At 37.9% G+C, this 13,251-nt stretch overlaps 1 protein-coding gene across 1 annotated transcript; it reads left to right on the top strand.

The window, feature by feature from the left end:
- The first annotated feature begins 220 nt into the window (after positions 1-220).
- Positions 221-12,795, top strand: LOC134799691 (dynein beta chain, ciliary-like). The gene is made up of 9 exons (XM_063772128.1): positions 221-232; positions 1,189-1,359; positions 2,999-3,169; positions 5,135-5,223; positions 6,117-6,220; positions 6,594-6,782; positions 7,536-7,709; positions 10,554-10,689; positions 12,513-12,795. The coding sequence occupies exons 1-9, from the start codon at positions 221-223 to the stop codon at positions 12,793-12,795; spliced, it is 1,329 nt and encodes a 442-aa protein (XP_063628198.1).
- The last annotated feature ends 456 nt before the right edge of the window (positions 12,796-13,251 follow it).

Below are 13,251 nucleotides of genomic sequence, written 5' to 3'. Positions count from 1 at the left end.
AGATCGTTTCTAGTCTGTGGCACAAAAAGCATGGCTCGAAATTTAAAATTTCAAACTCTATGTTCGTTGCCTAGACAGCACAATAAACAAAATTGGTCAATATTGATTTGTGCACAAAAATACTTAAAGTAATTAATTAAATATTAATTATATTTTTAAAATGTGCACATAAACACTATGTTTATTCAATTTATGTGATTGACTAGTGGAATCATACAACATGACTGACGTGGTATGTAATGCAAAAATGTTTATGCTTGCTTAACATGTTCGTCTTCGTAATCAAGTCCTTGTTTACCAAACAAAGCATTATTTGTTTACACAGGATGAAATTGACAAACGGCTTGAATTTATGCAAGATTACTTATTGAAGGCCCTGAAACAGAAAGTTGACAAATGGGCAAAGTTCATATCCTCGGATGACAGGGTAAAATTATACATACCATGCCAATAATTTTAACATTTCATTTATTCTTTCTTCATCATCAGCTTCACGTAACTGTTATTTAGATCGTTACCAATAGCACAGTAAAAAGTCAACAATGTAGGTACCTGTCTCGAATAAAGGCAATAATGGGCTGGCTATTTCAGTCCTACAGATTTTCATTGAAACTTACGAACGTGTCTTGCTATTTAGTAGCATGACAAATACGAATGTTTCCGAGAAAATACGATGGAAAACTATTACGCACTACTTCATACTTCTCTTTGCTATTTTCAATACATGAGAAATTTACAAGTAAGTATCTAAGAAGTATTAACTCATACCTACTATAATAATAAGCTAATCATTATCATCCACACATCATCTGTTGTAGATGCTTGTTGCGGCATTGCCGTTGATGGCTATAAAGTCCTATAGCAGCGCTGCATTTCTTTCCACATAGAAACAATAAGCTAATATTACAAGTAAATTAAATAACCACACCCTCGCCAGACTAAGAATGAAGGACTTTGGAGCAGGATATCTGGAACCAAAGGACTTTAAAACGCTACCCATGAGCTCCATCATCCGACACATGGATATGGTGGGAAAAGCTCTTGAGTAGTTGACGGATCTTTTCTAGGGGGTAATTGCAAAAAGATCCCTATGGGTTTTGACCCATACACATCGGATACACTTCGGTGTATCTGCAAGGGCCCCTGAAAACAATAAGACAAGGTAATTAAGTAAACTTTATTTTGCAGCATGTATTACACAGATGGTTTGATAATAAAAAGTCCCCAATCCTCATATTCCGGATGAACACGGCTGGACTTTTGACATGCTCTTTCACCTTTCCGCCAATCTCCAGAGGCAAGATGATTTACTTTCTGAGGACTGCTGAAGTGGCACTCACTTCAGCCAATTTTCGGCAGGTATAATAAATTTCGCAAAATTATTTATTTATTTATTTAAACTCAATGAAAAAAACAGCAATATTCATTAGGTACCTTACCTACACATATTTTTTCGCCAAACTGCATGACAGCTTCTTGGCGAATGGTATTGGGCAAGCCAGGGGCGTATTTTGAAATTCGGCGCCCCGGGTCAATAAGTTTCGCGGCCCCAGAAGTCAAGGAAGAAACAAAATGCAATCCGCCAGGGGCGGCATACCATACGCCGCATACGCCGTCCCTGGCCGATTGGCGGCCCGGGCTATGGCCTGGATAGCCCTAGGGTAAATACAGCCCTGGGCAAGACAACCTCCACAATTGGGATAACTTCGAATGTGGGGTAATTTTGAAGATGACACATGTCACTACACACCAGAAAACCCGAATCATTACATACTTTAACAACACTTGTACTATTGTAACACTTACCAAGGCATCTTGTTTACAGATGCACCAGTAGAAAGCGCGTCTCTACTTTATTAGTTATTTGCCATTTTCAAAATTACCCCACTCTCGAAGTTTCACCATGTGTCCTAAATGACTTGCACACACTTTTATTCTCTTAATAATAAAGTTAAATACATTGGCTGCGCAGCTTTGCCACTTCTGCTGCTGACTTTACCTACTAACAGACATACATACCGAAATACGGCTTTGATCCGGTCCGTATATATCTTTCTCGCTCTAAACCATAGCTGCTTCTTATTCAATTCTCCTTATCATAAGTATACACAGCTAACCACCTTCCACAAGATCAAACGTGCCTCGGACTGCACCAAGGTCCTATTTACTACCTAATAGTCCATTAGTACAAACAGCAACCCTCCTGTACATTGGTGGACCTTATTACAAAAGGCATAGGGTCGATAGTACTATTAAGGTTACTGTATATTCATTAATGCTCGGGATACGCGTCGGGCTTAGTTAACCCTTTGCTTTGACCGCCAAAGCCGTCAGCTGACGCGCGCGGCTACAGCCCAATATCATTGGGGAGACACTCCTGACTTCGGTCGAACTCGGCTCCGTTCGGCTCAGCATTGCTCCGAGCAATTATTAGGGTTGGCACCACTTGACTTCCTTTTGCGTGCGCGACCACAGATAAGATAATTACTTGAATTTTGACAACCCTAAATTGCCGAAAGGGATAGTGCCATGTATTAGAAAGGGATAGCATGATTCGACCCTGAATCGCTGTCAAACTTTGGGTTTGTAGGTAGTGTCATTTCTGTACGGTAGTACTATTATTTCTTCTGTGCCAATACCTTCGTGCATTCCGACAATGTTTGTTCACAATGACGCGTCGCGCACGATAGGCGTGGCGTTCAAAGAAGCGACAAAATTTACGTATCTTCATAGGCAAACTTCCGTGAGACACAGACTTATTAAATACCTATATTAAGAACGGGTCACTCACGTATTTTAAGTCGAAGAACGCTCGACATGTTTGACTCCGTATCGAGGAGCCCGCGCCGAGTCATCGGGCGCGGAGGGCTGCGGCCCGCAGTCTGACGGAGACGGAGTGAAACATGTCGAGCGTTTTTCGACTTAAAATACGTGAGTGCCCGTTCTTAATATATTTAATATACCTATCTCCTAAAATCTTTTAAGCAATTTTTTGCAGAACATCACATTGGGGGAGATGTCTGGTAACGTGCTGATGGATCTGAACATCATGGCCGACGAGGTAATTGGGCCGCTGCTCTGCAACCCGGAGAACCAGAGGGGCTGGCCGAAGATCGTCTGCAACGATATGAAGAGGCACATTGATGAGCTCAGGAGTTTGATGCACCAGGTTAATTTGCATACTTGTAGTTAAAAAGTTAAAAAAAATCATAACTCGAAAACTACGAAAAATCGGCTAACATACATGGGGTATATTCTGATAGCCCACGACGAGAGAAATCTAAAAAAAAATTTTGGACGTCAAGGTTTGGACCACCCTGAATACACTTATATGTGACGTCCCACGGTCAAAGGTACCTTATGGCGGGTATGGAGTTATGCATACCCCAGTAATCTACAATAAATAAGCTATCGATAACACAAAAGATCAACCTTCTAGGTTCCGTAGTTACAGAGATATGATTTTTTGAAAATAATGTTGTGAAATGAGCAACTTTACGATAAAGAAGTTTTAAGTTTAGCCGCCTAAAAAACTATGTTCCTGAAGTAAGTTACATAGTTGACTACAAATAATAATGCCTTATATATCTGAGATTAAAAAAATATTGCGACTTGTTCTGTAATGTAAATAGAAACTTTTGATATCGACTGATTTATGTGTATACTAACCAATCTCTTGAAAATAAAGTTTTATTTCATTTTCACGATTGATTGCAATGAGCTCTCAAGATTTAAATTTTATCTATTAGAAAACGACACTGACAGACAGTTTAAGCAAAAAACAATACCGATTTAGAGGTGAAAATGTATTTTCTGACTTTTTCATATAAAATCACAAAATTGAATATTTTTACTTTTAATGTGACACACAATCAATTTTTCTGAGCACATATGAAAGAAATTCTGTCATTTAAATGAAATAAATCCTAAAACCCCAACTAAATACTATATTTAACCCCTTATGCCACTTTAAACTTACATAACAATAACAGTATTTGCTCCATACATTTACGAAAAGGTACCTTATGGAAATAAATCTAATAATACATCACTACAAAATATCAATCATATTATAGTTTATCTTTTATGAATAGAAAATATTAATTTACATTAAACTGCCCCCAATTTAATTAGTTCTTCATCATAATAATCTTAAAAAAGACCAATAATTTGTATGTAATGAAAAGGTACCTTGTGGTCAAGTTACATGATGAGGCATGATGATGATGGAACAGTTAGGATAAACTAATAATATTTTGGGGTTAAGATGGTATAAATCGTCTATTTCTTATCAATAATATATTTCGGTTGCTATTGAAGATAAGCGGCATTGAGGTTCAATGACCTCAGATATTCCATAAGGTAATGCGTCGGGTATTGGCATTTTTCAGCAAACCAATGGCTGATTTACTGCATGCGACCAAACCAAATGAAGATTATTCTAGTTAAGAAAGACTTGACGAGAGTAACTTTGGTATAATAGCAGTCTACTTGGATTTGTGATGTCGGTCTATGTACGGTTATAATATTTGCGAGGCGCCCCAACCAGAACTGAAATTATCAAATTAGTTTTGCAGAATGCTAATACAGTTCTCTACCAAACTTCTTTTCCCGTATTGACTAGTTTTTTTGGGAATTTTCAATCTTTTTTCCATAAGGTACCTTTTCTACTAAACTCTGAGACGACATTACTAGGCTTATAACTAACTTATAACAAAAATAAAAACAGGTAAACAAACGTTACGCATTAAGGTTTCAGATCACACAATAAAAAAAAATTGAGCATTTTTTCACCTCTTTACAAAACATTTAATATCTCCGAAACTAGAAACCCTCATAAGGTACCTTTTCCCGTGGAACGTCACATATGTACTTATACTAACTTTAGCTTTTATAAGCTACTAGCGACCCGCCCCGGCTTCGCACGGGTTACACAAAACCTTAAGGGCCAAGGGTAGCGGGCGGGGCGTACATTTAGTTACAAATTGTATGGTCTTGCCCCCTTGCCGACGCCCATGTGTTTGCCTTATTTATTACTTTTATGTACATTTACAATTGTATTTTTACTTATTTTTTGAGGTTTACAATAAAGAGTATTCTATCTATCTTTGAAAATGTCTATGACTTTGTGCAGCTAAAAGGTGAAATGGCTAGTCAAGTGATGCTACCCATGCCGACGGGGGTAGAGAACATTTTTCAAGCGGAAGCGAATTTTAGAGAAAGGTAAATATTTATCTTCATGCATCGGGGTTTTCGGTGCGGGAATGTTTTACACTAGCCAAATAACAGGTAAAAACTGTAAAAAACGATACTAATTTAGCATTTCTAAGCACATTAGACCTTACTACCTACGTTTAATTCATAGTTTGGTAATTATTTTACAATAAACAAAGTTATAAATACACGCAATCATTCCCGCACCGAAAACCCCGATGTATGTTTATCTTACATATAAAACTTCATCATATACAGACGACCTTAGCCTGACCTTAGCCATTGGACAAACCCTGAAATCCCACGTAGGGTTACTTCTCAGAAATGCTCTAACGATAATATTTTTTTAATTAGAACAAAAGCTAAAAAAATAAATTATCAAACAAAAGTTATTTCCAATAATCGACAACAAAAAGAAACATACTGTATTAATCATTGGCAGTACTTTTGACAATTTGTTTGAAAATGTGCGGCAATAATGACATTTGTCAAAAGTCAGAATCTTATGAATGTCATAAAGAAAAAAGATAATCAAAACGGTCGAAGAAGGTTTCATATTTTTTATTACCTCAGGAGCTACTAATAACACATACAGGTTGCTCCAAAGTAAAAAAAAATGTTATGATAATTTGTATACTGGTTCTAAATACCTACCTATAATACATTTCGGCTTTGTCCAATGGCTAGGGACATCCTGTATACGGGTTGATTACGTGAAATTTTTGACATGGCTTTGATGACACTTAGAGATACAGATTACAGAGAGATGACACACGCAAGTACATCGTTCATCGAAAAGGTTACGGTAATAGGGCTCCAGTGAAGCTAACGTTGTGGATTTAAGGCCTGCCAAGGCCTCAAACCCACAACTTTTTACTACAAAATTTTGCACTATGTCGTAGCGACGGCGAAGATTTAGACCTGCATCTCAAGACCAACATCGAAGGCGCTGTCATAAAGTGGACTCAGCAAATCCATGACTTGATGTCGGAAGACTCTTACATAGGTAATGCCTTTTTATACATACTACATAATACATAAGTAGAGACGATACATATGTCTATCAGTGAGACATAATTACATATCTCCTTTAAGGTGCTGTGCGTTCAGCCATCATGTTGTCTTTCGATTTGTAGCTGGCCCCGAACGGCTAATCCTTTGTCTATTGTTAAGTAAAACCGCACGTGTTACACCTGCATAAAAAAACGTTCGGTCTCTTTAACCGGTTATTGAATTACAACTCCTATGGCAAATTGCAATAAGATTCAAAATGAACTAATGGAAAAAATATTTTGCTAGGCTGTGTGTGGTCAAGGTCAAAGATTATACCTATCTATTGTTTTGCTTGAAGACATCGTAATCTATGATAATGATTCCAGCATTCAAGCGGACCAAGTTTCCCTTACCAGTAGCGGACTTAGATTTCTATGCGCTTAGACTAAAGAACCTGGAGGGGATCTACTCGCAGCTGCGCGACCCGCGCGTGAAACGCATGGCTTCGTATCTTGAAGCCACAAATAGCGTGTATTTGGAGTGCTTCAAGAATCTGCTAACTAACGTTGTGGCTGGTAAAGTTTATCATTATTATCTACTCTCTATAATAATCGGTGTAAATAAAACAGTCTAAACGAACCCGCGCGTTAAGCGCATGGCCAGGCGTGGCTCACTCCGCGATTTCGTCGCTTTGCTACAGGTAGCTAAAAGTACATCCGTTCCACACAAATTTGGTGGCTAGCCATAAGCCGCGCGTGGCGCTGTCGCCACCTAGCGGCCATATCTGTCCTGATCATAACAGACGCGTTTTGTTACAGAGTGAGTCTTCTGTACCTAGTACTATTATTTATTTTGTGGCATGGCGTCATACCTCGAGGCAACGAATAACGTGTACCGTGTGTGTAACGTGTGCTTTGCTTACCGTAAGGCGCTTATCACACTGATGTGCGAGTGGGATGTCGCTATAATACGCCATACGCATCCAGTGTGATAACCGTGTTATTGCTGGTAAAGCTTACTTATTAGGAACTTATTTCGTTTGAAAGTAGCACATACTTAAACTTGAGAGGCTCTAAAACTTGCCTAATTAATTAAAAGGTGAAAATACCCTTATTTTCATAGTGTAGAGAGAGGTACAGATTTACAGATGTAGTGTAGTTTCTCGGATACGTTCGTATTTGTCATGCTACATCAGTCAACCTCAGTACTTTTTGTGCCCAGACTGACTGAAATAGCAAGACGCGTTCGTACGTTTCCGTGAAAATGCGATGGAAAATAATTATGCACTACATTTGTACAAATTTATTACAATGTTTTTGTAATGCCAGGCGTGGTAGAATGCCGGGACATCTTCGTGTACCAGCGGCCACTGCAGTACCATTTCGAGAGCTTCGAGGGCACGGACTTTATGGACGCCAAGCCGAACATCCGGCCCATGTTCCACTGCATCGGACTCTTGTGGGGCAACTCCAGATACTTTTGCAGTGTTGAGAAACTAATACGTACGATATATTTTTTTATTAAATTATTAGATTTTTAGATTAGGTGTCAGATGATTTCAGGTTCGGTTTTGGCAGGGTCGCCATGTAGGGAGAGCGTTAGAAAAATTACAACATTGTTTTCTTATCTACCAAATGAACTACATAATTAGACATGGTACAAATTTATAACGATTGTATGTGCACTTGTTTAATGCTACAGTCAGTCCTCGCTAATCCGAAAGGGGAAAAAACCAGCCGTTTATGGATTACATTTCCATAATTTATTGTGACTCGGATGACATACGAGTAGATACTCACTCTCCATTTTCGTTTGAAGAATGATGGAAGAAGTCAATGTGTCGATCCAAATTCGAACTTGTCACGACTTCTCGTAACATACCGGTCCGATCGCTCTCACCGAGTTCGGCCCCGTTCATGTATGTATGTATGTAAACACTTTATTGTCGTCTGTATATAAGACATACTAAAAACAAAATATTTACAATGTACAAAGGGGAACTTATATCCCTATAAGGGATCTCTTCCATTCAACCTTTGAGCGATTGAGAGTGAAAAAAAAAATCTAAATAGAGATAGACGAACGAACACTATGAACTGTACCAAGCAAGTCCAATGATGGCTATTAAGATATATAACAAGCTCCCAGATAGATTAAAGAACGAAATATCTGAAAATAAATTTATACACAAACTTAAACAATTTCTATTAAATAAGAACTACTATAGCCTTCAACAATTTATTGATGATACCGAAGAAAAATGACATAATATCGTCGGTCTGCCTCTATTCACAGCATTGTAATGCCCCTCCGGCGTTACGCATAATAATTTCCATTTATTCATTAATTTCATTATATTAATATTTTACATTGACATTTAATTTTTTAATATTTTGATTGATTTTGTTTTATTACATTGATGAAATTAGGATCTTAAATTGCAATTTGACAACTTTTTACCATTAGCCTATTATTACAACCTACACAATAAGAAACGACATCAATGAATTAAAATAATTGGTATTAATAATAAATTGACAAATTAAAGGTCGCTTTTTGTGGGGGCCCATCTTGTGAGGGCGAGTCACCGTCTGCCGGAAATAAAATTGCATACCGTTTTATTAGGCAGGCGTCCGGTTTTTTACCCCATAGCTCAGTACTTAGTCCATCGCTTTCACCCAATAACCTAGTTCATTTTAGATACCATTAACTCTCAATAGCCCTTACACCCTGGCGGGTGCTGCCTCTGCGTGCGTCCCATGACACGGGTAAGGGCAGCATCCGCTCGGTGTACCCCTTACATTTCATTAAAGTGTCAAAAGGAACTCTACGTGTTGGCTTCGGCTCCGCGCACGCCTCCCAAAGGTCCGGAACACCATTGTTCCGTGATGGGAAAGACATACAATTGACAAATTATATCAAATAACCATTTATCAATATATTGTTGACGTTATATACTTAGACTTAGTTTTAAGCTTTGACGTCATTTGTTTTTAATTTAATTTATTACTAATAAGTAAATGTTGTTAATGTTATTCTGTTGCCTTATAGACTAGCCTATATAGAATAGAATAGAATAGAATAATAATACTATTGTGTGCCCTAACAGTAGGGTGGTTCACGTTTGTATGGGAAAAATTCAAACTCTAGTTAGAAGAAGCGGCACCGCCTCATTTTGTTACACTTGTTATGTTGACAAAATACGCCAAGTTTTGTAATCTTATCTCAACTACAAGGGGGTGCTACAACACTTTGAAATTTTTCAAAGTTGTATGAAATCCAAAAAAAAAAGTTTTTATTATTCGGAATTTTATTTAAGTATCTGGTTTCACACTATTTGCACATGTGATTTATAAGTTTTTAAGTAGAAAAACATTTTTATTTCTATTTTTTATAATTTTTCAAAAGTAAGATTTTTATTTTTTTTTAGATTTTTATGTAAGTAGTGGTTTTCACATTATTTGAAAGTGTGATTTAAAAGTTATTAAGTAAAAAAATATTTTTATTTCTAGTTTTTATGATTTTTTTAGGTGAAATTCATAAAATCTTACTTTTGAAAAATTATAATAAATAGAAATAAAAATGTTTTGCTACTTAAAAACTTATAAATCACATGTGCAAATAGTGTGAAACCAGATACTTAAATAAAATTCTGAATAATAAAAACTTTTTTTTTTTTGGATTTCATACAACTTTGAAAAATTTCAAAGTGTTGTAGCACCCCCTTGTAGTTGAGATAAAATTACGAAACTTGGTGTATTTTATCAGCATAATAAGTGTAACAAAATAAGGGGGTGCCCCGTAGGAAAATAAAAAAAAATGTTTTTTGAACCACCCTACCCTAACAGGGTCATGATCATGACATGATCTGACTATATTATAATGTGACATCTAATGTACATGACAATACAATATGAAATAAATGAAATGAACAGAAAGTAAATTATGGTTCAATTATTACAAAAGTTAATAATGAAAACCCTGTCATCTAGAATATAAAATATACATAGGGTGAAATTTTAACCATCAGCCATAGCCATAGTCTGCTTCATACTTCATAGGTCATATACTTATTGAACAACTTTATTATGGGACCAATGCCGATATCGCGGAAAAAAAAACTGGCTGTCCCATAGAAATCAGCGACATCAGGAATGTATGAAACATCCAATTTTTTACGCGTTTTCGGCATTGGTTCCTAATATAATAAAAGTTGTTTAGAATTACCTATAAAGTCACTACGCAGAGTATGGCTGGTGGTTAAAATTTCACCCTGTAGGTATATAATATGTACATATTCATATAAACACAAACTTATAGTTCAATGTTTTGTTTTCCGTTCACAGCTCTACTTCGCGAGGTGTGCAACCTAGTGATAATGCAGTGTTCCAACTCTATAGACCCGCCGTCCCTCTTCCAAGGAGAGCCGGATGAGCAGCTACTCAAACTGAGGAAGGCTCTTACTAATTTGAACCATTTTATGTAAGTATTTTATCCTCCTAAGGCCCAGCCATACAGCCATGAAAACCCAATATTTGCCATTGAAATTTGAAGCTATAGTGCAGGGAATAGAGTTGATTTTTATTTGTTAGAAAATTTAACGATACAAAAGAAATGCTACTCTGTTCCAATTGAATATGGTTTAAATTTTATCGTACTGAAAAAGTACTATAGATACTCGTAGGATCGTGGGCCTTAGGAGGTTATGTCAGTATTTTATGCAACCAAAGTAGCCGACGTAGCCGTAGACGCTAAGCTTAAATGGGACTGGGCCAGACATATCTGCCGTATGCCAAAGATTTTGAAAAAACGTCCTTATTGCACATGAAGCATAAGGACCCTTCCTAAAGGAATAGAAGCTCGTGTTGCGGAATTAGATTGAGAGAACGTGAGCGAAAATGGAAAATGTCCTTGGAATGTCTTGCGAAGTAGCACATACGTCTATGGGTCATGATCACGAGTCTGCGTAGTCAGTTAGCTAGCCTTTAAATAAGTTTTTGGCAAAAATTTCATTTTTGGTACAAGCTTTTATCGCTGACTGTACTTTTCTTACGACAGACAACTAATACTCATCGAGACAATTCTAAAAACCCCTAACACAATTAGGTTGCCTTGTTTCATCACGGAGTTCCTATGGCCACCTCCTGTCTCCATCATCAGATCAGTTCGACAGTACCATATTATTGTATTGTCATCAGAACTACATACAGCTGCCAATTTTCATGACGCTACGATCCTTGGAAGATGGTTAAATTAGTTACCTTAGATTCCATTACATGTTAGTTACATACAGGTCGACCTAATAAAAGCTTGTTAAAAAAGCTTTCCCCCTCGATATAAACATGACGTTAGATGACAATCAAGACATAGGTACAGTCAAAGAATTTAATTTCCTACCCATTTTGTACTTTGTCACAGTGACAATCGTATGGGGCTAGCGACTTTCATCTTGATTGTCACTATGACAAGATACTTCGAGCAACACGGGAGGGAGGCGGCATTCGCACTATTTCCCCTCTGCCGAGGTACAAGATTCGCGCGTCAATCTAATCTAGCGCGGGTAATAAAACTAGTTGCACTTGGATTTTTCACTAGACCGAGTCCAGACGCGCGCGTGAACACTGCTGCACAAAAATGCTTGTTTGCTCGGTTTTTTGTTATAAAAAGAGGTCGGGGACTCATTTACAAAAAGAAAGTGTTACATTTCACATGTAATATTTTTTTTTACATATCATACGTTTAATTACATTCAAACATAATTATTATATTTTAGTCTCATGTAATTGTTGGATTTATCGATTTTGCTCGCTCAGTACAAATTGCGGATCGGTCGAGCGACAAATCCGACTACTCATCTCTCAGAATACAATAACATACTTCAACGAAAATGTGTTAGTGTGCGTGTTGTGACACTTGTCACTCGTCCGTACACAAAAAGAGATCGAGGTTTGCAAGATTTGTCTTTGACGTGTGTCATTTTCTATGTATTTGTGTCGTCATTACAGATTGGATTTTGTATGTAAGTGTGTGAGAAGTGCGACTGTGTGCACCTTTCCCCCCGCGAAAAATGGCAGAAAGATTTGTACGGTGAGATATCGCTTGGGCCCCTCCCTTCCGATGTGTCGGAAGCCGGTGTTGCTCGAAGACAAGATACGATAATAGGTCGGACTCGGAAATTAAATTCTTTGACTCTACTAGTCAAAAAGGACCATGTTTTTGCTATTCTGTTCACTATGGCTCTAAACTTGTATCAGTTATGACTGTTACTATACGGTTCCATGTACATAATACCCACCCCATTCCAGCGCCACCTACGAAATGAACCGCGACAAAATAGAAACTTTCTTCCCGCCCGGCATCACTCCAGTCCGCTGGTCGTTCAACTTCGACCGCGTGTTCATGCGATTCAACGTCTACTTGAAGCGGCTCAAAATGATAGAATCCATACTTGAAGCTACGGTGGAGATATTGAAGCTGGAGAAGGTGGAATTTTGCGGGTTAAGGGGGAAGATTATCAGTGTCGAGTGTATGAAGGTGAGATATTTTATTTATATATGCTACATGACCCCAACTATGCTCAAGTGGTGATCCCGCCCGGCGTGAACCCAGTCCGCTGGTCGTTCAACTTCGACCGCGTGTTCATGCGGTTCAACGTCTACTTGAAGCGGCTCAAGATTATAGAATCCATACTTAACCCCTGGAACGCCGAACCGACAAACGTACTTGTACCCGTCAGATGCCTAGTGCCGGATCCGTCCCATCCCTCTCAAATGCCGGATAGGCTCGCGTACGTGCATCCGTCAACTGCCGCGATAAAAAAAAAGTGCTATAGTGCAAATGATATAAAACTCTATTTGTAAGTGTTTAGATCTCAAAATTGTAAAAATATAATACAATAAATTTGGTAACTGATAAGGCACAAGGCAGTTGAGACAGTTTGTACAGATCTGGGACTAGGCAGTTGACGGGTACAAAAATTGAAGACCCTCCGGCAGTTGACAGGACTGGTACGGATATGGCACTAGGCGTCCCAAGGGTTAAAGC

This window comes from Cydia splendana, chromosome 18 (genome assembly GCF_910591565.1).
Source record: "Cydia splendana chromosome 18, ilCydSple1.2, whole genome shotgun sequence".
NCBI classification, from domain to species: Eukaryota; Metazoa; Arthropoda; class Insecta; order Lepidoptera; family Tortricidae; genus Cydia; species Cydia splendana.
The sequence above is the reverse complement of the archived record's forward strand: the minus strand, read 5'-3'. Positions and strand labels throughout refer to the sequence as shown.